The 26798-nt window shown below is 40.9% G+C and overlaps 1 protein-coding gene across 2 annotated transcripts in view; it reads right to left on the bottom strand.

Moving 5' to 3' along the window:
- The window catches only part of clstn3 (calsyntenin 3), a 42971-nt gene extending 17269 nt beyond the window's left edge, over nt 1–25702 (bottom strand). The window contains exons 1-12 of one of the 2 annotated variants that reach the window (XM_012870319.3): nt 25097–25702; nt 24248–24314; nt 19667–19789; nt 13510–13720; nt 13170–13378; nt 11444–11593; nt 8140–8325; nt 7721–8008; nt 7279–7391; nt 1584–1743; nt 908–967; nt 642–790 (exon numbers count right to left, since the gene is read on the bottom strand). In XM_012870319.3, coding sequence (XP_012725773.1) covers nt 642–790; nt 908–967; nt 1584–1743; nt 7279–7391; nt 7721–8008; nt 8140–8325; nt 11444–11593; nt 13170–13378; nt 13510–13720; nt 19667–19789; nt 24248–24314 — 1716 coding nt within the window. In that variant the 5' untranslated portion in view covers nt 25097–25702. The remainder of the gene's footprint in view (nt 1–641; nt 791–907; nt 968–1583; nt 1744–7278; nt 7392–7720; nt 8009–8139; nt 8326–11443; nt 11594–13169; nt 13379–13509; nt 13721–19666; nt 19790–24247; nt 24315–25096) is intronic. The other variant, XM_036135146.1, reaches the window with a different exon arrangement.
- Between the last annotated feature and the right edge of the window lie 1096 nt (nt 25703–26798).

Here is a 26798-nt window from a genome sequence, read left to right as displayed (position 1 = left end):
CACAGAGTAGGTAGCATTGTGCTGTGGGGATGCTTTTTTTCAGTGGAGATAGGGACGCTGATCCGAGCTGATAGGAAGATAAATGGAGCTAAATCCAGGAGGATATAAAATCAGCAGTACAATTATCCAAAAATACAGCCAGAGCTACAATAAAATAGTTTAAATCAAAGCATATTTATATTATATGGGCCCAGTCATAGTCCAGAACTATCTCCAATCAAGAATCTGTTGGAAAACTTGAAAACGAATGTCCAATCCTCCTATCTGAGTAATACCCATTTTACAGAGAAAATTGGGCAAAGATTTCAATTTCTAGATGCAAATTTGGTAGTTGGTACCAATTTTAAACATAGTTTCTGCAAAGTGCTGAGTCAGGAGGGTTAAAAACAAACGCACACCTCGCTTCGCAGAAATCCACTTGTGAAAACTGGGTACAATTTTCCCTCCAGAAGTATGAGCGTTTTAGCAAGGCACTGTTGCAAATATAAAGGGAGTAAATAATTTAAAATCTGCAAATAGATTTAAAATCTGAACTTTTTTTTTTTTTAAATCAACTTTTAAAAGTTTAATTTAAATAAAAATAGCAAACATTGGTCGTTATCACTTTCTGCTGAAACGCTGCAGCCCTCCCGGGGCGTTACCTTCATCCCTGAACCCAGAGTCTCCAGGTCGCCGAAGTCCAGCCCCTCCCTGCAGGCGTACAGGCACTCCACCACGCTGTGAGGCTCCACGCTGCCAGGACGCACCGTCACCCCCGACAGCAGGCCGTGGTAACCACCAACATACTTCACTAAAGTGTGAACACGTGTAATCTCATTACATACGGTTTGTAATTTGCACCTTGTTGTTGCATCAGCTATCGGGGAAGACAATCAGCAGAGGTGTTTCTTTGAAACGAGGCGGTCACCTGAGTCTTTTCCCTCTGGGATCGTGTTGTTTAGTATCTCCTTCTGTTTCTCTTCAGGCTCTGTTGGGAAAACCACAGAGAGGGGCAGAAAAACACAAAACAATAAGTCAGACTGGGAAAAAAAAAAAAAAAGACTTGTCATTGGAGCCAGGTACGAACAGACGGAAAGGTGCAAAGATACACAGAAAGCAGGAAATATATACGGAAGCGGAGTATAAATAAATACCACAAGCATGCAGAAGTGAGAAAACTGTGGTGGATCTTCAAAAATGCAACGTCTCCTTGTTATCTGGCAGCAGCTGCCAACACCGAATGTGCCTGTGTGTGTGCGTGTCTCTTCTATGGTAATTGGGTGCCGGAGCTTCCCGTTTTAACGAGCGGTTCTGCTGTAAGTGGCTCATAGCTGTCTGCCCCCCTGTGTTGTTCTGCTGCTCTAAATAATTGATAGGCCATTTATATTATTAGACCTTAAAGACAAGACGTAGCAACCACACTGAGTAAAATGAGGAGCACGACTTAATATGTCCCCACGGTTGGTCCCGAGACGCCTCACGGGGGGCTTCATGATGCGCAGCTGGGTATCTTTGGTGGTGATATTTGATTGAAATGACATTTCAGCGTTGGAGGGGAATGTAGAGATGAAAATACATCATTAAGGCTGAAACGAAAGCGTTACCCCAGCAGGCCCCGATCAGCATCCTCTGACGGGGCACGGGGTTCGGGAGGGCTCCGTTGTCATGGATGAGGGCGGGGTCAAAGGTGACGCCGTCGACGTACAGCATCACCGACGGGAACTTGACGCTTAGGGACAGATGATGCCATTCGCTGTCACACACCTGTTGGGACGGATGAGAATAAACGTGAGCTTCAGGAAGACCTGGCAGATCTGAGGGAACATCTGAGCTTTTTTTGTTGCTGTTGTTGTTGTTTTTTGTAAAAGAAATTCTCGTCCAAATAAAAAAGACACACTTCTTCTGAGCGGCTGCATTGTTATAGATGGATGTTTAGATGAGGAAACTTCTCTATGCACGATGAAATTTTAAATATTATCACTCTCTAAAGGCTCACAGAATAAATCAGAGCTTGTGAGATGATTAATGATGAAAAACAAGTAAAGACAAAAATCCCATTATGCAAATTAACTTTTTTAATCTAATTTAACAATTATTACACAGCTCTTACATCTATTAGTGGATTAAAGGAATGGTGACAAATAATAAAGTAGTGTGTGAAAGTCTTGAGTCACCCCTAATTTCCTATATTTTGCAAGCTGGTTTTCTTGCAAGGTACCCATATATTTTACCAAGATATTTACAATACATTTACCTTTAGCTAAATGATTGTTATTGTTAGAAATAACAATCAGATTTTAGTGTCTTTGGGTTTTTACAAATCCATCCATCCATTTTCTGACCCGCTTAATCCCTCATGGGGTGGCAGGGGTTGCTGGTGCCTATCTCCAGCGTCCGGTTTTTACAAATCATGAAACAAAAATATTAATTCTTATATTGCCTATGTAGTTTTCAGAGCTGAATGGGGCTATTTCACTTTTCTACGATATCCTGACTAAAATAAATCTGCTCTATTTTGAAATCTATAACTGTTGGACTTGGAAAGATTCTCAAACAGGGACTAGATTATCGTACACTAAATTCAGATTATTTAATGGACAGTTTTGTTAACATTTGTACCTTTATTCCTTTTGTGAAAAATGTGCTGATGTTTTAAAACTGAACCAATTAATTTAATGTTGTCTATAGCCAAAAAAATGGTAAAAGTCCTCTTTATAATTATTGCAAAGATGTTTGCTTTTTGCTAGTAAATCAAAAGCTAAAATACTGAGGGCTAAAAAATTTAAAATCAATTGGTAAGGTAGCAAATCAAATATAGCAATGTTATTTAGCTATGAAAAAGCAAAATCCACTAATATTTGAAGCAATATTATATGATATTATATTATTATACATTCTTAAATTAATTTTTCCATACCTATCCAATCTTTTCTAGACTTTTCAAAATTGCAAAGGAACCCTTTTCTTGTGTAATCATTCCAACAGTACTTTGTCAGTAGTTCTCCAGGCATTTTGAAGTTTTTTTCTTTTTCACAAATTTTTAATCCAGCACCAAAAAGTCTTCAGACTTTGTTAGCGGCCTTTCACACAGAGACAGTTTGTTTCAATTTCTTTATAGGAAATGATGAAAAATATACTTGTAAATTGTATTTTATCTCCAAAAAGGTGATTCTGAAAGAGCTACTTGCTAGAAGCCCTTCATACAGCAGATGCCTTGAGTTGAAGGCTTTCCAGTTTTCTGTTACTTTTGTATATCCGTTTTATCAAGTACATCAAGTTCTGACACTTCTCATCAGTATGCATGTCACTAATAATTCATCCTACGTTGTCTAGCTTATAAAATGTTCATACTGCTATTGTGTCAGGCGGAGGTGGGCTATATTTGCCATGATGCCTCCATCTTGTTTTTAAGCGCCCCCTAGAGTGCCATTGGTCAAAACATAATTGGTGTAATAATAATAATAATTGAACTTTATTGATCTCACAATGGAGAAATTCACTTCTGCATCTTAACCCATCCCCTTGGGGAGCAGTGGGCTGCCACTGTGCAGCGCCTTGGGAGGAATCTGGGGTTAAGGGTCTTGCTCAGGGACTTAGAGTGCCGTGACTGGGGATTGAACCGGGTACTTGCATCCTTCTCTGAGTGCAAATGCGCTGCTCTAACCACTCGGCAACGACCCCCCCCTAAAGATTCAGGAAATGGGTCAAGCTGTGATCAGACGGTGCATTTCAAGCATCTGGCATACCGATGTGAGTGAATCTTCATCAGTGCAGACAGATCAAATAGGATTTTTGTGCGCACAGATCCGAGTTTTGTCCTAAAAAACGAAAACCAGAGCAGTTTTTTTAATCATTTATGAGGGATGGCAACAGAAAGGACCAGATGCACTTCTGTTCTCATCATGAGCGCCCTTTTAGCAGCTGCAGCCGCATCTGGCTGCTCTCTCCCTAGGAGTAGCGTGAGTGGGGGTTTGCGGCAAACCAGAACCGGGTCAGGACCGTGACCCACACTGTAGTCAGTGTGAGCCCCAGGTTAGTCACACAGGATCATCTTGTGCATATTACTTTATGAGATCTGGAGCATTATCTACTTAAAGTAGCATATATTCCTACACCACTGAAATACAAATCAGTAGTGTGAGAGGATAGCCATGGCGTTTCATCTGATGTAGATAGTTCTTAAGGCCTGACACCTCATTGTTCTGATTAACCTTCCTCGTTTATTTAGGCACAGACTGCAGAATATACTGCCAAGATCAAATTCAGGACTGCAGTAGAAAAGAAAAGGGAAAAAGCAGCAAAAATCTATTGAAAAAATACAAAAGACCTTCAAAAATATTAAAGGACTCATGATGAAAAAAACACTTTTAGATGCAACAAAAAAGGCAGGCTCAATTAAATGAAAACTTTAGCAAAATCTTTAAATCCAACAATTGAGGCTAAATGGGGAACTTTACATTTACAGACTCAAATGCAAAAACAGAAATCTTGTGCACTAAAATACTTAAAATTACTTCCCACATTCTGCAAGAGGTTTCCTTTATTCCTGACTATCCTACACACTTGTTTTAGGTTTATTTTTAATAAACAGAAGCAAAAAAAAAATGAAAGAATGGCAAGGGAATTATAAAGATAAGGGGGGAGGGAGAAAGACTGGGGTAACAAGATAACGTGGTTCAGACAGAAGGCTTTAACAAATCTCCTCTGTATCAGCTCAGCTTCTTTAATCTGAGCATCTTCAGACAGTCTGAGACGAAAGCTTCAGTCAAAACAAGCCCCCACACCCAAAAAACACAGTCACGCATCAAAGCATTAAAACCACTGAAACTGAACGCTGTTATCACTTTTCTGAAGTTAACTTGTTGTTTTCATGTACTCTGATGAGCTAATGGCGCAGTTACATAAATGTTCATGATTATCAAATAGGCTAGACACGTTTATTTTCAGCCCAGGTAAAGGTGCGTAAAAAGCCTCTTGGAGGATCTCTCTAGATCACAGGTGTGAAACTCCAGTCCTTCAGGGCCTTTGTCCTGCAACTTTTACATGACCTGAGTGAAATAATGAGGTTATTAGCAGGTCTCTGAAGTACCTGACTTCATGCTGAGGAGGCAATTCAGCCATCTGAATCTAGTGGGTTGGATCAGGGACACGTGTAAAACCTGGAGGACACTGGCCCTCATAAGAAATGAAGTTTGACACCCCTAATCTAGAGTCTAGTGTTCTCTTGCCCTTTACTCTGAGGAAAGACGCAAGGATTTACATGGAATTGTAGCTGTGTTTTTTATACATCTCAATTTTTACTCCAAACCCCCATTAGCATGTTTCTGTCCTGGATTTTATGCAAATTCTATCAAAGCAGGCAGACATCCATCCATCCATCCATAAATCCATCCATCCATACATGCATTTATCCATTGTCTTCCTCTTATCCAGGGTCGGGTTGCTGGGTTAAACGGTCCAGCAGGGAATCTCAGACATCTCACTCTCCAACAACTTCCTCCAGCTCATTCTGGGGGACCCCAAGGCGATCCCAGGCCAAATGGGATAAATAGTACCTCCAGCGAGTTCTGGGTCTTCCCCAGGGTCTCCTCCCAGTGGGATGTGCCCAGAAAAACTCTCAAAGGGAGGCGCCCCCGGGGGGCATCCTGATCAGATGTCCAAACCACCTCAATTGGCTCCTTTCTATGCTGAGAAGCAGTAGCTCTACTTTCAGCTCCCCCCAGATAACAGTGCTCCAGCCTCCCCCTATCTCTAAGGCTGAGCCCAGCCACCTTCCGGAGGATGCTCATTTCGGCCGCTTGAATCCCGGATCTCATTCTTTCAGTCACAATCCAGATCCCAGAATCGTAGATTCTGACCAGCTTTTTCTGCACCACAACACATCGAAACATCGGCTGTATTGCTGCTGATGCAGCCCCAATCCGTCTGTCACCAATCTGCTCGCTGGGCGTTTCAGGAAGACAAACGTGGGTCCTCAGCAGCCAGTGGCTAAAGGTAATGGGCCTCTGAATCATATCTTATTTACAGCCCAGAGAAACAAAAACTCAAGGCAAGGCAAGGCAAGGCAAGGCAAGGCAAGGCAAGGCAAGGCAAGGCAAGGCAAGGCAAGGCAAGGCAAGGCAAGGCAAGGCAAGGCAAGGCAAATTTATTTATATAGCCCAATTCAGTACATAGACAATGCAAAGTGCTTTACATGATTAAATAGGTATCCAAGTATCAAGAATTGTGGCACAAGTAATTTTATTTAAAAAAATGTTATTCTAAACACACGATTTGAGTAAATGCACTCAAATCAAAGGGTCGGTTTTTCAAGATTGTCCCGTGTGAGTTTATCCTACTTCAATAAAAGATTCATTTCTTTAAAGGTTCTTTTTTTTTTTTTTACCAGGGTTGCTGATTAATGCGACCATCTGCTTCCCAGAAGCACTGAGGTTGAACATTTTGAAGGAAAGGCGGTACGCTAAAACTTAAACATCCGTTTAAAATAAACATGACTTCATGCCGACATTGTGCAGCAATTTCCTAACAATTAAATCTTTTAAAATGCCAATCAGCTGAGTCTGTGTGTGAGCATGAAAAATTGGCTTGCTGATTGCGGCGGCTGCTTGATTATTTGTTTGTTGTTTTTTTTTTTCATGTCCCTGTATTATTTCGTGTTTATTTGTTGTGGTTAAGAAGAAGGAAATAAACACTCGATGCACGACCAATAAAAAAAAAAGAGGTGATTATATTAGCAGGCCGAGAGCTTCATCCTTCCTCAATGATGAAAACACTGCAGCTGCAGCCTTTTTTATTGCATCCTAATGATTTCACATGCAAAATGGAAATGATTAATTGCAGCCAAAACGGCTGATAGCCCTCATCCTACGATGAAGAAAATGTGCAAGATAATGAAGCAGTAAACTAAAAGCAAATATCTTTATGTCCAACTGAGAATGTATGTTGAAAACGGAAGAAAGAGCTCAGCGGTCGATGCGCAAATTGAATTATATCTTGGTGTCTATTATCCTTTCACAGGTAGATAATTGCACAATCCGTTAGTCAGACTACAGCTTCAAAAGATGGATGATGCACACAACATGAAACGTTTAAATTAGGCAGTTTCTCTATAAAAAGCTTTGGAGATAAGGGGAAAAATAGGTTCCACCTTCATCCCTGCACCATGTTACATCAAAGATTATACACTAAGCAGCCGCAGAAAGAAAATTAACTACTAAACCTCCTCAGCCTCGGTTAACATTTAAGATGGGGACGAAACGGAAACAATGGAAAATTGTAGGAATAGGATTTCCTCGGTACCTGCTCCAGCTTCCAGAGGAACTTGACGGGCCGTGCAGCCGAGACGTCGGGCCAGTAGAAGAGGGAGAGGCGGCAACCGTGAACGGAGAGCGAATAATGGGAGTAGGAGTCATCTGTGCAGTAGAAGAATAAAAAAGATAATTGTTGGATCCGTAGCTTCGGGGAATAAAGACGTGAACTGACTTGATTTGGATTTGAATCCGTGGGAATATCTTTGCAAAAGAAGGTTTGTGTTTCATGAGCGTTTTCTGCTCTATTTTAATATAATTGGTGGGAGTTTTAATGCGTTTAACAGAAGCAGCTAAAAAAAAGCCTTTTTTGGAATAGTTTTACTTCACCTGAAATTACCTTTAATTTAACAGTTTTTACACCATATTGTAATAAAAGTGTTGAAATACCTCCAAAGCCCCATTATTGTTAAAATCTGAGCAATCAAACCCACCATTCTTGACGGTGCTGCACACAATAGTCTCCTCGTCTTTGCGATTTCCTCTGGACTGAGTGGTTGACGGCTGGATGTTGGCGCCGCCCCGACGCATCCACAGCTGCAGGGTGAAGTGGTCGCCCGACAGAGCGGACACGACGGAGTCGGGAACCACTGCGACGTGATTCGACCCGTTGAAGGAGAAGACCAGAGAGGAATCGGATGAAGGGAGAGTGGGCAGAGCCGAGGTCCAGTTGGCTGCCGGAGACGGAGGTGGAAGGAGGTCCACTTCGCCCCTGACGGCACCTAATAAAAAAATGGGAACATGGAAAATTAGAGTTTGATTTTTTTTCCCCTCTCTTTGTTTCCTTTTTAATGTTTTTTTTTCTTATTTAAAAAAAATAATTGTAAATTGGGGATCTAAACTAAAACCTTACCACACAATCGGCGAACAGAACGGTCAGAGTAGCTGTCTCTGTCACAGCCCTTCCCAATGTGGCCGGTCTGGAGCTCTACGGTGGCCTGGATGTTCCATACCGTTTCTTCGCAGGTCTCCAAATGTAGGCTGGGGAACAGGGGGATGCTGCCTGACCCGGGTGTGTACTCCACACGCTTTGTCCATCCTTTAAAAAAATAAAAAATAAAAAATAAAAATCTGGATCACAACTTTAAATTTTAACACCGAGAACTGAGATTAAACTGGATGGGAGGCTCTTAAGATCACACAAACAGCATAACCCTGTCTAAAAAAAACCAGAGAGCAACATTTGGAAATTATGTAAAGATTGAAATAAAAATTTAACTAAGACGAAGACAACACATCAAAGCCCATTTTGAAAATTATGACAGATCTCCTGAATCTTTGGCATTACCATGAATTTCATCACCTCTTCTTTTTAACCACAATCTGGAGGAGTTTTACAAATTAAACAAGATATTTCATACATATACTGACACAGATCCTACAAGAGGTTCCTCTTTTTCTTCATGTGTTTACAGGAATGGTTTATGGATGGATTTGGTTTATGGATTTACAGACTTCATACATGAACCCATCAAATGAAAGTGATTTTGTTAAGAAATCTTTGCAGTTTTAATCTCATAACAATATTTTATCATAATGCCAGTTATCCTATGATATGTATAATCTAAAAATATATCGTCAAACTTTGTTGCAGGTTTAAGCTGCTAGCTGTCTTTGTCTTTGAGTTTCCTCTCTGTTTGTTCTTAAGTATGTCTGGCTTAGATGGGGCATCGATTGAGCTGTTGCTGAAATCAGCTTTATGTTCTCCTTCTCTGCTCTTTCTATAAAAAAGACTCAGTGATTCTGGGTTTATATTTGTCTCTTTATGGGTTAAAGCTATTAAAAGAGCTATTGATACTTTTAGCTTTAAGTATTTTCTTTGGTTCACCATAAAAGGTACTTCATTATGGGCCTGTGATTCTGAAGCCATCGACAAAGGTGTTGCTGCCACTCACTGGGTTTATGCTCTCATTTTTGTCCTTTTATTCAAAGTATCACTGGCTCAAGGGTTCGGTGTTAACAGTCTTTTTTGTTGTTGTTGCCATTACTATGTCAACTCTCTTCGTTCTTTACTCCTAGCTCATTGACTCAGTGTTTAGCTGTGTTTTATTCCTGTATGTAGCCAAGAACAGAGCTATTGTTGTCATTAAATTTGTGCTCTTTGTCTTTCTTTCACGTAGAAAATAGCCCTAGCTCAGTGGTTCTGCGTTTGACGGCGTCTCTTTACTGGATAGAGCCACTATTCAAAGCAGCGAGGTGTAACATTTAGCCACTAGGGGCACTAGACTTGTAACTTCCTGGTTTTGTGTCTCTGAAGGCCACTGACAACTAACCTGACTCTCGCCAGATGGATTTCGTTCCACACGTCTCCACACATCCATCTGGAATCGCTCCATTTGAGACGTATTCCAGAAGGAGGGGCCTTATCAAAAATCCTTGCATTTGATTGGATAAAACACTCCTCTTTACTGACGTGCTCACATCTAAACCAACCCGAGACACTGACGAGCGTCTTGCCAAACCAGGTCAGGACAAGGACGAAAACATTGTTTCCACTAACAAAAGCCTTCAAAGCTGTTCTCTTAAATAATTAATATTCAGTAGATTATTTTTTTTTGCGGCTCGAGTGGCTCGCTTTTATTCACAGTAGACTGACAGGAAGGGAGTGAAAGAAGGGGAGAGACATGCAGCAAAGGACCCTGGGTCAGATTTGAACCCGGGCCAACAACTTCGAAGACTAAAGGCCTCCAAAAATGGGTCGCGCTACCCGCTATGCCACGAGCACACCCCAATATTCAGTAGATTTGACAACAATGTCAGCATCAATGTTAGCGCTTGCTTCCTCGTTGCGAGCTGCTATTGTTGTCTGAATCCAAATAGTCGCTTCTCTGATACGTCACCTCTACGAAAATCCCGCCCAGCGATCCTGATTGGCTCATCCATTTTATGTGGCATTGAAATCCCTCCCAATGGCAGCGATTCCTGATGGATGTGTGGAGCCGTGTGGAGCTCAGCGTAATGACATCAGTCAGGCGAGAGTGACAACACTGACAACCCTGCACAAAATTAAACAGTCTCCCTCCGTCTTTTGGAATCTGATAGCAGACCTCTTTGGACCAACAGATTGAGAAGTCATGGGGTTTCTTGTAAAGACAATGCCGCATTCACCCCTTCAGATTAAACCCTACATCGGAGAACCATATGTCTGATCAGGTAAGTGTCATAGCTGTTTTGTTGTCTGAGCTCAGACTGCTGTAACTTAGAAAGGGTCATGTGACTTAGAGCGCTGCCTTCAGCGATGGAGCCGACTCTCTCAAGTTACATAGGCAAGTTTTTGAGAATTTCAGCCCGCACAGAGCATCGATACGTGACAATCGCTGAGTACTGACCTGAAAAATCCTTTAATATATCTTAAATTAAGCTAATACTTGGGTCAAAACTACACGGTGCTGCTTTAACGTGTACTCCCTTCGTTTGTGGTTTCCCATAGAAAGTACTCCTGGCTCAATGCTTTGGTGTTTTCCCGGTGTTTATCCTCTCAACCCCCTTTCAGTTGTGGTAAATGGACGCTCATACTCAGCCTGCTTCTACTGGACATTTCTCACTGTTTAAAGAGAATTGTTCCTCTTCACTGTATCCATGTGCTTGCTCAGTATGAGGGATTGCTGTAATGTGAATGACTCAATGCAAACCACTGGGCTTCTATACATAGATACCTTTTAGTAAAATGCTGTTAAATGATCTGCTGAAATCAACTGCATTGTGTTTTAACAAAGATTGAATTGGACAGTATGTAACTGGATCTGAATCAGCCTACACGGTACAATGTTACCGGGCTAAATTGGATGAATATAGACTGAATTTGTGCCTAATTGGATTCCATATAAATGGAGATCAATTAGATGTTCGTTTTCTAAGCTGCCTTGAGATGACATTTTTAGTAAATTGGCACAATGCAAAAAAAAAATTAAAATGAGTTGTATTTAATTTAATTAGTTTCTTGGAATATTACTAAGTCTTAATACAATCTATTTGCAACAAAGCTCATGATCTAATGATGCAACCGTGATTAAACCGAATAGCCGCCTACACAAATTCTAACTCAGAGAGGAAATTTCATCCAAAAATTATTGAATGAAACAACCAAATCACACGTCTAACGCCTCCACGGAGCTACTCCAGGCTAGAAAACCCAGGACAGAAAAAAGATCAATTACCGATCCAGCCGGGTTTGCAGGACGGCTTGACCGTGACAACAACCTGGGCATCAGCCTGAGCGCGGTTCTTCCCGCAGTCGAAGGCGGTCACCCAGAAGGTGTGAACACGCTGCCGCTTCGAATCCAAAGGCTCCGTGTTCTTAATGTTTCCTAGGAGACAGGACGACAAAGAAAGAAAGAGAGGACATGACATAACGAGACAAATAGAAAGAGAAATGGACGGTTAGTCACCAACAACGAGCTTATTCAACCCAGTAGGAGAAAAAAAAAAAAAAACTCCTGAAGCTCCACATGTGCACTGATGGAAAACTTCACATTCAGGGCAAAAACAGGAAGAGAAATAACACCGAGCAGGATAAAACCAAACAGGTTTTTTTTTTTTTCTGCTGCCTTTACAGATAAGAGGGAACAAAGTGAGTATCTGTGAAGGGGTGACAGCACTCTGCACGCTGCCTGACAAACAGCAGGTAGGGGGAAAAGAAGATGCTTTGGCATGAAGAGACGAGAAACAAAGAGAGAAACAGAAGAGATGATGCAGAAATAAAAAGCGGGCAGCACAATGGGAACAGTAGATCTCTGTGCTTGCTGTCTGAAAACAGAAAGGAGGCACTCATCCTCTACAAAGCCCTTCAGGATCTGGTAAATTCTGCAGAGTCATGCTATAACAGGGTCTCCTCGGCTGCTGGGTCACATTACAGAACCGGCATAGCTGCCCCCCCCCACCGGGCAACACCGGACTGTAAAATACAGAGAATCTAACGAGCCAGAAACAAAAAGGGACGCTTTACTAAACCCAACAGCTGTAGTAGATATCTTGCCGAGGCAGAACACAAAGTCCACCCCCACAAAGTCTATTTTAACACTTTTTTGTTTGTACCTGAGGTTTTAAGCCGTTCTAACCAATTGTTCCGCTGCACAAACATTAATAGTTGCAACATTTTTATCTCCTGTTTGTTTGTCAGATTTTAGCATCACAATGCTGAAGCAAATTTAGAGATTCCAACCGTTTGTCCTGCAAACTTGAGCCTTTTATCTCATTTTTTTTACGTTTTATGTTGAAATCATACAAAATGCTGTTCGCGATTTCCCACAAGGCATAAAAAGGGAAACACGGAGACATGTGAAATAAGGCGCTCTGGTTAAAATATTATTATCTACTGTATCTACACTGCAAAAAGAGAACTAAAAATAAGTCCAATTTTCTTGAAATGAATGTATTTGCCCTTGATTTGAGCAGGTAAATGAGATTATTTGCCGATGGAATGAGTATTTCTACCCCTAAATAAGATAATTAGATATACTGCACTTGAAATAAGATAAATATATTTTTCCAATTTTAAGTGCAAAGATCTGATTCCATTGGCAAATAATATTATTTACCTGCTCAAATCAAGGAAAAATACTCTAATTTTTAACAGAAATGTTTGCATTGTACATGCAAAAAATGCAAAATGTGGGTTACGTAAAGTAAACACAGTACATAACCCTGAACACGCAAGCCCCATAATTAAACATGGCGGTGGACGCATCATGCTGAGGGGCTGATTTTCTTCACGAGGGGCAGGGAAGCAGGCCAGAGTTGGTGGGAGGATGTAGCTAAATGCAGTGTAATACAGGAAGAAAACCTGCTAGAGGAAGCAAAAAATGCATTCTCAGTGCACGGTAAGTACACTTTTCTCATGCTCTATCAGTACAGCATGCAGCTGCAAGATGCAAACCATCTCACCGTCGTTGTCAATAGCAAAGGGCACATTGGGAGTGATGATGTCATAGAAGCAGATCTGGCTGTACTGCGGGGAGCAGTCTGCGTCCAGAGCCTCCACCCGCACGATCCTGTCGAACAGACGGCCCTCCGGGACCGAAGCCTCGTAGCGCCGCTCCACGAACACCGGGGAGAACTCGTTGACGTCGTTCACACGAACATGCACCGTGGCCCTGAGGGGAGGAGCAGAGGGAGGCCAAGCAGGAGCAGAGAGATGAGGAATAATACGTCTACAGGAAGCTGGGCAGATATTAGAGCACATCTACTGTTCTTAAAAAGAAAAAAATGATAGAAAGGGTCTAACTTGTGGGATTTCTTGCTGTTGACTCCATCAGGTCCCTCTCCACAGTCGTAAGCCTGGATAGTGAAGCTGTGCTCCCGCTGGCTCTCACAGTCCAGCGGCTCCTTTGACCGGACCAGCCCCTCACCGGTGGAGCGATCCAGAACCACGGCTTCAAACTGGACTGAACCGGAGCCCAGGGGGCCGTTGTGAACCCGAAAGCCACAGATCTCCCCTGGGTCGAGAATATTAATAAATCAGCTTTCAAATGTATTAAACATGACATTGTACAAACACCCACACATTTGTTTTGAAATTAAGGTTATTAAAATCTGTTTCTTTGTTTTTTATTTTGTTCTGATTGTCGTAACACCTTCCTATATTTATGTGAACAGCTTTTACCAAGCGTCCTTCTGACTAACAAGTGTTGATTTTCTCTTGATTTACAAAGCACTCCGTGGGTTCATTCAATCAGGCAACTTTTTTTTAGCATTTGCGCAAAATATCTCTATGGGAAATACCCATAAACAGTTTAAAAAAAAATCTGTCAATCTATTGTCCGCATCAATCAAGCTGTAAACAAATGTATTGCCGCAAGACTCCATTTTAAGAGTAAAGTAGTTTAAATACTGTAACTGGGGGCTGGTTTAGAAAAGACTGTATTAAAAAAGGTTTTCAATCGCATAAGTTACTAAGTGATGCATCTAAAGCTTCTGGGATCAGTACCTGATTGACTAGAAAATTGACTAGAAAAGTGGGTGGGATTTCCTGCTACTGTGCCAGATTGGTTCTTATTTTACTTAGCAGACCAAAAGAATCTGAGCCAACAAAGAATATATATGTTAGGTTCCTCAAGGCACCATTCTCGAGCCACTTTTATTCAATATCTGCACGCTTTCCCCAGCTACAGAGCACTGTTTGCAAAAATAAACGACCTCAGAAACAGGTTCGTTAGCGCGGACTGCCTCTCCAATGAACACAATGAACACAATTATAGACTGGTCAGCTACTCTGCTGGCTGTGCACTATCGCAACCACCGTTTCTTTTTTCTTTTCTTAATAAAAATTTACTTTACATACACAAGCATGTACATACTGATCATTTTAACCTTTATTTTCTTTCCTCTGAAATTCATATATTTTTACATGATGTCCATAACCTGAACATGTGAAGCTGAAGTCTGTTATTAACTCAGTTATTGTACTATCAAAGTAAGTAGTTACTAGACAAAGTAACTATGTAGTTACTTTTTACGATCTAAGAATGTCAATGAATTTAAGTGATTTTCTTGTTATTTGAACATTAAATACCATAGAGTTCAATTATCAAATATAAAATGCTTAATAATTAATTAAATGTACTAACTATCTGAAAACACAGTCATCACTAATCTATACCATTTTAGTGTGCGTGGTGGGACAAATGAGTCCAGAGGCAAAAAAAACCTATTAATTGCAATATATTTATGTAGATCTGATTATTGTTATGTTCAATGTTTATGATAAAAGAACAATAAAACAATAAAAACTAAAAGCTCAAAGCGATTAAGCAAACATAAATAAGCCGCATCATTAGAGCCTTCGCTTGACTGCAGCATCATGACTGGTCAAGCAAATGGCCTGATCTATTATTTTATTTGAAATACTCATTTTTTAATACCAAATATATATAAAAAAATATTGTTTGGAAAATAAGCACAACCTTTTTTTCTTACTGTCTGACATTAAATCAGATTAAATGTTTCTATTTTAGGTCATCTAGGATTACCGAAGTTATTTCTATTTGGCAAATGCCAGAATACGTTCACACGAACGAGTCAAGAGTAAAAAAAACCGATTAATTGCTATATATTTATGTAGATCTGATTATTGTTATGTTCAATGTTTATGATAAAAGAACAATAAAACAATAAAAACTAAAAGCTCAAAGCGATTAAGCAAACAAAAAAAAGCCGCATCATTAGAGCCTTCGATTGACTGCAACATCATGACTGGTCAAGCAAATGGCCTGATCTATTATTTTATTTGAAATACTCATTTTTTAATACCAAATATATATAAAAAATATATTGTTTGGAAAATAAGCACAACCATTTTTTCTTACTGTCTGGCATTCACACGAACGAGTCAAGAGTAAAAAAAACCTATTAATTGCAATATATTTATGTAGATCTGATTATTGCTATGTTCAATGTTTATGATAAAAGAACAATAAAACAAACCAGATGTTTGAGAACTTGAAAATTAGAGCACACTAACTGGCTACAATTGGCTATACAATGGGTATAGAAATAAAAAAAGAAAGCCTTTCAGGCAATATAACCAAATAAAATATACTTTTTAGTAAATGAAATACGGTTCACACCATTCCAGATAGAATGTAAGGCATGTATTTTCGTGCTTATAAAAGTAAACAACAACAGCATACCACTGAAGAAGTAAAGTGCGACACTAAGGCACCCAGTTGTAAACATATCTTACACAAACAAATAATGAATATAAAGCATAAGCTTTGGCCTACATTCATTAAAATCCCAAACAACACTCTGTACTAACTGCTAACTCTCTGTCCACTTATTTATCAATCCATTCTGCACATTTTTGCCTCCGACTTGAGCAAACGTATAATAGTATCCAAATGTCCAGCTTCCAAATGCTGTCTTTGAGTTTGCAAGGTTCTCCTGCATCGTGGTGTGTGTCTCTTACTGCTGGTCTACTGTTGGTGAAATACCCGTCCACCTTAAGCCTCAGCAGCATCACGTCTGCCCCTATCCCACCCCCCCATCCTGACCCGCCGGGTCCACTTTCCCCCTGCACTATAAAAAAAAACGTCCCGCAGCGGAGAGCGTTCTCTTAATAAAAGTTGCTTTCATTGATGGAGTTGTAGTAGCTAACCCAGCAGGTTATTTTGTAATTAACGTAACGCCATTATTTTCTAACGCAGTTACTTCCAACATTGGTCTTGGCCAATAAAGCTGATTCCAATTTTAGTTCACCTTGTGGGGTCCTCCAGCATTTCTGACCATCCGTATGTTGATGACACGCAACTTTATATTTCAGTCACGACTAGGGCTGAACAATTACTCGCATTTTCAATATAATCGTGATTTAAAAAAAAGCAATTTCCAAATCGCAGAGATATGCAATTTTTGGCTATGTAACAATTAGGGAATTAGACACGTCCATTAGGTGTCAGTAAAATGTTTAAAGTGGGTTTGCTCCACATGGAAGGGAAGACAGTTGCAGCAGTGAGATAATCTAATTTTATTACTTGTTTTAGAGTTTGTATAATCATACAAAGCATTAAGTACTGGTCAATCAGTTTTATACATAGACTTTCTTGTTGGTTGGACTTTGCACTTTATGTTCAACAAGGATTGATGTCCAGCTCAATTAAAAGCTGTTCTCTTGAATAATAGAAACATTAAAAGTTCTTGTTTAAAATAGTCCTTGTTTACAAACATTTTTATTTAGAGGCCATTTTTGTTGCTTGTTGTTAATGCAGAGAAAAGTCAAAATTGCAATTTTGGTTGAAATATATTGTAGGCAGAACACAATCATTACTGCTCCGAGTTCAGATGCTGTGGGTCCTTTAGGAACTTTAGCAACTAATCCACATGGCAAGGAAACAAATTGATTTGTTGTTTGTATATATTTTAAAACACATGGTAAATTAAACTGGAAAAACAAATCACATTAAATCGCAATATTAAGAAAAAAAAATCGCAATTAGATTATTTTCCAAAATCGTTCAGCCCTAGTTACAACATGACCCGACTCTTAGACCGTTGCCTCGTTTAACTTAACGGCAATGTTTTCCTCTCTCATAAGGGTCAAATACTTATTTCTATCATGTTTTACTACTCTTTAAGAAAAACCTAGAAAGTTTTAAAGCATGTTATACATCTGAGCCATTTTAAAGTATCTTACATGTTCAATGTTCTTCTGACAAACTTGAAAAACAAACAAAATATACTAAAATGCTTCAGTCACAGTTATTTTGCAGCTGGAATTTTGTTTAAAAATTCAATCACTAAATAAATGTGGTCACATTAATATCAATTTGAAATAGTTGTCATTGTTTTTTATGTTGAGCTACGCAACGGCAATGATTTAGTTAACCCACCAGTAGGCTGTGATCATAACACTTGGTAGACGAGCTAAAACCTCACAGACTGATGCATTTTCTGGTGCCAGGCTTTGACAGTAGGAAGAAGCTTTTTTTTTCTCTGAAACTGCTAAATTATTTAACGATGCAGTCCTTCAAAGAACGGAGAACCCCTGTTTATCTTTGAAGACTTGGTCTCTGTGGGATCTTCCTTTTAGACCCACTCGTGTTTCTGACCTTTTACTGACAAAGAACATTTTCCTCTGTTTTGTTGGCCCTCGCCAAGCTTGTTAAACATGTTGTTGAAAGAAAAATAACGAAGCATCTGTGTTTGTTCAACACTTGCATTTCATACAAGATTTGATGTGTTGTCTTTTCAATGCAGGTTTTATTTAGTTTTTTTGCTAAATATGGTTTAATTTTCATTTTTACATAATGCAAAATCAGAGAAGTTCAAGTTCAAGCCACTAAATCTTATGGAAAATAGAAGCATAACACAGCAATAGGGCATTATAAACACTACACGCGTCTCTATTTTGGCAAAACGGCAGCAATCTCAGGTAATATTGAGCACACCTGATCCCTAGAGATGCCTCTATCTCAAAAAGTCTTTTATCACCAGAACAGATTAAAAAAAAAAAAAAAACTGCAACAGCAACTGAAAATAAAAATCCTCTGAATAGCAGCAGATCGCTATCAGCTGACGAAAGTCAAAGGTTCGTGCTCAAGCAGCTCATTTCCTGTTCCATCTTGACGCCGGCTCAATATATCAGGAAGGCCTAGAGTAATTCAAGTTGATCTTTAATAATTTGACTGAACATGGTTATTTCCAGGACTCGGACTGCAAACACGATCACCTTATTTCATCAGGCTGCAGACAGGCACAGCGCTTCGCTGATTGCTCCTGCAGCAAAGGCTTGAATTACGCTATGATGGGCTAAAAATAGTGGACTCTTTGACTGAACACATTGCCTTTAATATTTAGGGAGTCTTTGGGGAAATATTGCTGGCGGATGCGAGTAGTATTATAGCTCCAAATGGAAAAATAAACGAGCGTGCCGTTTACTACTAAAAGCTCAAAGCGATTAAGCAAATAAAAATAAGCCGCATCATTAGAGCCTTCGCTTGACTGCAGCATCATGACTGGTCAAGCAAATGGCCTGATCTATTATTTTATTTGAAATACTAATTTTTTTAATACCAAATATATAAAAAATATATTGTTTGGAAAATAAGCACAACCTTTTTTTCTTACTGTCTGGCATTAAATCAGATTAAATGTTTCTATTTTAGGTCATCTAGGATTACCGAAGTTATTTCTATTCGGCAAATCCCAGAATAACGAGACATTTTCTTAGAGAATATATCTTTACTTCATTCGAATTAATTTGATTGACCTGCCCTTAAATTTGGGAAAGCCCAGATGATGATGCTGTGGACTTCTAAGCAGCTAGAAGGTTCATTCACAGCATCTGAGTTAAATGGAGGCACACCTCTGGATGTGTTTTAAGGCCACACCTTAAACACAACATGTGATCTTTCACAAAAATAAAATTAAATCAGGTGAGACATCGAGAGGCGAATTGTAGACCTCATGGGTACAATTTCCAGATGCCTGAAAGGGCTGAATATATCTGTCCAAATAGCTTGAAAAATGTGACCCAAATAGAATATAAAGATGCCTACGCTGCTCCTAGAGAAAGTAGATTCAAATTTTCTCCTAGAGACTCCAAGTACACAAAAGAAATGTATTTAAGAGCTAAAAAAAGTGGCTTTTGCGTGATATGTATGGCAACAAATAGGTCCTTTAGCATAGTGGCTGTCTTAGTGCTAGACAGACGGCCACAGACCAAAATTTAAGCAAACTAAAGTGCAACGCTTTGTAAAAAGAAACACTTTTAAAGGAAATGTATGTTAATTTCTGAATTTGAAGAAAGTGTGAAAAAAAATATTCTAATACTGAGAAGCTAGAAATAATTTTTGGTAATCCTAACTGAGCTAAAACAGGAAGAGCTTAGCGGGATTTAATGTTAGACGGTGAGGGGGGAAAGAAAAAAATGTTGGTGGGGTTACCAGCGTAGTGAAGCGGCGCGTCTTTGTCCAGCGCGAAGAGAGGGGGATTGAGCAGGACGGTGTTGTCGTTCTCCATCACGATCCCCTGGTACTCTGTCTCGATCCATGGCTTGTGCTTATTGGCTGAGAGAGAAGGCCGAAGAGGCTTTGGGTTAAATGGAGCAATTACAAGGAACCAATGCATCTATTTTTAACAGTCAATTATGGGGGAGGGACATGGTGAGAGTGTGCATGAGCACAGGGGGGGGGGAAAAAACACACACACAGAAAGTAATGTGTGACCACAGAGAGTCAGATAATGTTCACCGCTGACGCTTTCCTCCATTTTTATTTCAAGCACCCTCCAGCTTGACGGTCCCTGTTTGTTTCCATCAAACAGACACAGACAGAAATATTCGGCTCGTACCTCACAGCTAAAGTGCTCTGCAGCAGACGTGAGCCAGATTCAAACGCCCGAGGATAACTCAGAATCCAACCTTTAACTGCAAAAATAATTATTAATCCTTGTGCAGAATGTTGTGCGCCCGCCGACTGATCAAAGGCCAAGTTAATGAGCCACAAGGATGGCGATTTTACACTCCGACAGCGAGCAAAAAACAAAAGGCATGGCGCCCTCCCTTCTGTTGTCCCCGATCTCCTAAACTCAGAGGCTGCAGAGTTTGAAACCAGACACGAGCGCAGGATTTCTTCCTTTGTTGTCGCCACAGTGAATTTTCTAGAAAATCAGACGGGAACTAATTTTGCGGTAGCAGAGGCACCAGAGGGAAAATAGAAATAAATAAAGACCGCTTCTGGTTGTGAATCTTATCAAACCTCTTTCACTTCAAACTCAGAGCTGGCTATCATTTGAATTCTCTTTGCCTGGAAGCACCAAAGCCTTTCCCCTTGCCTTTGCTGCTAAATTTAAATATTGGGGGTTTTTTTTCTAGTTTCTATTGCCGGTGGAAAAAAAGCTTGAAAAAAGAAAAAGGCAGCTGAAGTATTTAACTGAAGCGCTTCTATTTAATGCAACCACTCCTTTACCATTCACTGCAGAAATAATTTACATTTATTTTATATTTACGCTCTATAAATACCCCGTTATGTCATCTCCATTTATACCACAGCAGCCTTGACCTGTAGCTTCTTTTAGAAGCTAAGAGCTAAACAGATTAAAGATTAGAGCAAAAAAAAAAAGAAAAAAAAAAAGAATAATCTTCTACCGCATTTATTTTAAATGTAAATTATCCGAAGCACATAAACCAGCTTTTCCTGAGTGGCAGTGAATGAATTTGGCTGCTGTTTACAAAACATAAACAAATATTTAAAATGATGCAGAAATCTTTTTGAATGGTACTTTAAAAGCATTTGTTGACTAGTGTTGCCCCGTATGACCAATTGTTGAGTTCTACTCTGACAATATTGGTTACCAATAACCCACTTTCTGCTCTTCTCTTTCTTTCTCATCATCACGATGCCCACCTCAGCCTCCATGAGCTGCAGCATCTCATCAGAGGGCGTCAAGGTCAACAAACGGTATCTTGTGGAGGTATTTGTGATTTCTTCGTTCATTTCCTGACGTCACAACAATAAACCTGGATGTATTTCATTTGGGATTTTACGTGACAGACCTGCACAGAGTTGTGCGTAACCGTGAAACGGAAGGAACGTGATACATGGGTTTGAAAGTCGTTTGCAACCACAGCTCTGAATAGTGTGTGATGGACATTGCATCTGCTGAGTCAGAGGTTTGCAGAGACTTGTGTTTTGGTTTTTTTTGCTCTGGGATGTCTCCACCAGCTTTGCACAACCACGGCCGCCACAGTGTGCCTATTCTTTTATGCAAAGTGGCTTTTAAGGTAAGTCAGAGCGGTTGGAGAGCGTCTGCGAGGACCGGATATCAAATTTTATCACAGATTCCCAGTTGGATTTAAGTCCAGGCTTTGACTGGGCCACAATAACTCATAAAAAATGCTTTGATCCGCACCATCAAACCATAGTTATGTCTGTATGTCTGGGGTTTTTGTGCTAAGGTGAACCCCCACACACAGTTTCAAGTCTTTTCCTAGCCCATAACAGATTTTCTTCCAGTTATTGCCCTTTATTGAGCTTAATCCAACTTCCTATGTCTTCTGACAAGCTTCCTGTTCCCTTCTGACAGCGGCATTATTCCAAGGTTTGGAGTCGTGTCATACAGGGCGGCACAATTTATCACAAATATATCATCACGTTAGCGTCAATATTGATACCGCAAAGGATCTTTTTTTGCTGTGACATATTTGTTCACTAGCATATTTGAAGTGTCAGGAATTCGTGGTTTGCCTGCCAGCTTCACAACCTTCTGGTTGGTGTCTTACAGCAGAAGATCACACATTTAGCACTGATGGCAGCGCCGACGGTACTAAAGGTCACCGAGAGCGTTCAGAGCACTTCAGCAACAGATGAGCGGAGAAAATATGGATTCATGATAAATTACGTCTCATTTTTTCAATACCGCTAAGCCGTATAAAGCCAAGCTAGTTCCGTCTTTTTAAAACGATGTATTGAACGTGGCTCCGTGAGTGGTTCAAGTTTAGGATAACGATTTATTAAATAATCCAAATCCTGCTTTAAACCTTTCCACAGCCCCCCCTGATCTGTCTGCTGTGTTTCTTTGTCTTCATGATGCTGTTTGTTCTCTAATGTTCTCTAACAAACCTCTGAGGCCAGAAACAGAACAGCTGGATTCATCCAGAGGTTAAATTGCTCACAGGTGGACTCTATCTACTAATTAGATGACTTGTCAACACAGTTGGTTGTAATTTCATGTAGGGGGATGAACACACAAACATTTCATCCTTTTCATATTTTAATTTGTGTATACACGCTGAAAGCCATGCTTTATGTGCCTTAACCTTCTACTTTACTATCACACCTCTGCACGGGTTTGTAGTTGACATAAAATACCAGCAAAATTCAGTACATTTTTGTGGGTGTAACAAAAAATGGCAAAATGAGAAAGACTTCTCAGGCGATAGACATCTCTGGAAGTCACTCTTTGAGGTTGGAAAGCCTCCTTACCATCACCCTAATCTTTAGTTTCTTCCAGAAATTCAAGTCAGGCAGTTAAAATGACTTCCAGTCAGCAGAAACATGTTGATAAAACTAAAACATTACTTTATACTTTAATCTAGATGATGAAAAATGTTGGTCTCAAGTCTAGTAACGTTTCGAATTTCTTAAAATGAACATCATAAAGTTAAATTTAGGTACAGCATTCGGGGAATGATGGATGTCTAGAGATTGTATCTTTATCACAGCCTAAAATAACGCCTAAAATCCTCAGCCAGAACTGGTTCAAGCATAACGAGCCCAATGAGCCCTTTATTTTATTTTATTTTTCCAAAATGTAATAGCATAATAAAGCATAATTGGAAACAGCAATGAATGACAAAAAGTATAATGTTAAAACAACAATTTGTGTAATTTAAGGCCTATTATTTAAAAAAAAATCTGTAATTGTTCCATTTTTTTTAAGGCTTAAAGCAACGTTAAACCACTTTAAATGCTATGACCTTTTAAAAAAACCCGCGGAGTCCCCGATCGTCTAAATATTTGGATTTCATTTTTAATGTCTGAAACACCCGGACTCTCGCTGAGCTATCCATCCCAGTCAGTCCTCAACTCTCTGATTATGAGCTGGCACCAAAAATTAGCTGCCGTCGTCAACACCCATGGCATAATCACAGTTATTCATCTTCTTCTCCTCCTCCTCCACCTCCTCTTGTTTCCACGCCCCGGCTTGTGTGTTTCTTTTTCGGTCATTTATCTCATGCCCTCTGTCCCCCTCTGCTCATCTTCCCCTCCTCCCTCCCTCCCTCCCCCCTTGCTGCTATGTAGCATTAATCTGAGCATCAGGCCCGTGGATTACATTCGGGATTACAGATTGAGAGGCATCTCGCTCCATCTCTCTGTCTGTCCCCCTTGGCGCTGCTCCTCTTTCTGTCACCCTATCCATCAGGCCACAGCTCTCACCCATCAACCCCCCCCTCCTCGTTTTGGCCTCTTCATACTGTATGCACACAACAGTGCTCCTCTTTTCTCCCTCCTGTCACCCGATCTCGCGCACCACCTCTCCCTCCTTATCTTCCCCTCTGCTATAACCCTTCAATCTCTCCCACCTTCTCCTGAGAGGCGGCGTCTGCCTCGTCCACCTCCACCCCCCACTCCCCCCTCGGCATGACAATCGCTTTAACAATGATCTTGAATCGGAGTCAATGATAAATCCGCCACAGACGGGGAAAACGGATCCATCATCTCCGAGTCACGCCGCAGACGGAGAGGGCACACGCACGCTCACCAGGCCGGGGAGCAGGAGATGCAAAAAGAACGTTTGTGTATGCACCTGGTTATGTATGAGGAATTCAAGCAATGCAATACAGGAGCAAGTCACCGGGTTCATGGCTCTGCCTGTAAAAAAAAAAAATAACCCCCCTCCATTCCCTCCCTCTTCCTGACAGGTCTCTGTGTTTCTATGGCAATGCAAACCTTTATCTCACCACTTCACAGTCACAAACGAACAAAAAGCAAAAAAAAAAAAAAAAAAAAGGATGAGAAACTGACCTTTGTTGCAATTGGCAACCGGAGTCAAGCAAAGGAGGAGGAAGGAGAGAAAATTCATTCTGTCCATCTGAAGGAGGAAAGAGGGGAGGATCAGAGGGTGGGGGTGAGGAACAGAGAACAGAGAGGAGGAATTGGGAGGGGAGGGAAGGGGGGGTAAAGTTCATGCATCAACAACTGATCAGCAGTGGAGGGGACAGTACAGTAACAAGAAGCAGATCGGGCAGCATTTCAGATGGCTCCTGGAGGAGGAGGAGGAGGGGGGGGGGGGTCGCACATTTGCTGTTGTCTGTGCAATAAATCACCATTAAAGTGTCATGGATGGGAGCCGCTAAACTAAATTCAGAGTTGCAGGACTGGAGCTGTAATCCAGGAGCATTTCAGCATTATGCTGCTCTGACATGCAGCCCAGAATAGCATTACACACACACACACACACACACACACTAAAACACACACACACACTAAAACACACACACACACACACACACCTGGTCATGAGTGGGGAAGGTTCTGCATGTGCTGCGTGTTTTATCATGGTTTCCCCCTCCTGGTTTGTTTAGGGCTTGCTGTGTGGCTTTGGATCCCTCATCAACGTGACAAAAACTCTTATTTTGTGTTATTTTGTAGTTGTTTTTAAAAAAATATATATACATGTAAAGATGATCGCACACGTCCAGAATTACAAACATGCTACAATGCGACAATTATCAGCACACTGACACACATTAGCGGCGGGCGTTACGTAGATGCGTAAAAGCGGCATTTAGGGGGAAACGTTGCAGAAACGATGGGTTTTAATGCGGGGAGGAGGAGGAGGAGGGGGGGGGGGGGGGAATGGTGGGATATTACCGTGCTGAGTGCGGTGATGCTCCTGGTCGGGTACCCTGCCTCTACGCTCGCAGCATCCGCCTCTCACGCCCCTGCCGCTTGGCTCGGCTCGGTTCGGCTCGGCTCAGATCAGCTGGGCTCGGCTCCTGTGCGCTGACAACAAACCCAAAGCTCAGCCTCCGACGCGCGGGCGGACGGAGAAGCAAGCGGAAGGATGCTCAGGTGGGGTTGTTGTTGCAGGAGTCGGAGGATGAAATGTAAAGGAGGAAGAGGAGACCGACGGACGTCCTTGTTTTCCCCTTTTTTTTCCCCCCACCACTCGGTTGGAGGAAGAAAAGCGGCGTGCCCTCCCTCTCGGCGTTTCTTAACCCGCCCACACTGCGTCCTTCTTCCCTCTCTCCCCTCCGAGCAGACTGCTGCCCTGGCTCTTTTCTCCTCCTCCTCCTCTCTGACTCAGGGTCCAAAACGCGGCGGCCACTCCGCAGCTCAAAACTCCCAGCTCCTGGTTCTGATTTCTGCCTTCTTCTTTATCCCTTTTCCACGCGTTTCACGCCGCTCACGCCGCTCGGTCCCCCGACTGTCTCTGCAAAATGACGTCATGGTGTCATCCCCGCTTCGCCCTCCTGCTGAAGCCAAATCCGTAAACGCAAACAAACTCACGATTTTTGCTCCTGCAGTGCTTTTGCGAAAACCATTGAACGTTTCCGTATTTTTGTCACGTACAGCCTGAAGAAGATTGTGTCATGCGTCCACGCCCCCCCCCCCCCTTTTATTCCGCTACCCCCCAAATAAAACACCTTGTAATATAGTCCACCGGTGTGTATTTTAACCTGAGTCCTAATCCAACTGTTCTGTTTCTGGCCTTGCTCAGAGGTTCTTGTTAGAAAACACTGGAGAACAAAACAGCATCATCTAGATCAGTGGTTCCCAAGTGGGGGCCGGGACCCCCCGGGGGTCAGGAGGCACCTCTGGGGGGTCGCAACAGTGTTTGATGGTGATGTGCTAAAAAGATTTAGTACGTCCTTCGCTTTTTTATAAGAATAAGAAACTATGACCTCATTGTTGCAATTTTACAACGTTATTCTTTTAATAGTATGACTTTATCCTCACAACCCCCCTCCACACACTGCAAAAGGGGGATTTTAGGGATCCCAGGCTGAAAGGTTTGGGAACACCTAAAAATGCCAGAGACCGGTGACTCCCTTTTGGCACACGTTTTTTCCCCCTCATTACTTATTTACTTATTTTTATTTTTGTAAATTACGAGAATAAAGTAACAAAGTAGTAATTTCATGTCGACACTTATAAAAACGTGGAGTCTTGGTCCCGCCGTATTACAATAAGGAATGTTCAGCATCTTGTAAAGTTATACTTTGGTATCAGTTTCACAAATAAGAAAATACAAAATCGAGTTAGCACATCAGCATCAAATTATTAATACAATCAGGACTTCGAAGTGATTGTACAAATGACTGTGTGGCTTTATTCTTATAATATTGTGAATTGTTTTTGGTAATATTATGACATTTATGTCCGCCTATTATGATTATTATTATTATTATTTAATTGGATTAGGCTCATAGATTAGAAAATAAATTATTGGCCACAGAGGAGTAAATCTCCACAAAAAACTCAAACATTTTAAGATTAATTTTAACATATTTGCAAGATGTATTTATATTATTAAAGTGTCATGATATGTTTTTGTTTTTTTGTGTTTCGG

This window comes from Fundulus heteroclitus, chromosome 3 (genome assembly GCF_011125445.2).
Source record: "Fundulus heteroclitus isolate FHET01 chromosome 3, MU-UCD_Fhet_4.1, whole genome shotgun sequence".
NCBI lineage: Eukaryota > Metazoa > Chordata > Actinopteri > Cyprinodontiformes > Fundulidae > Fundulus > Fundulus heteroclitus.
This window is presented reverse-complemented; position numbering and strand designations above follow the sequence as displayed.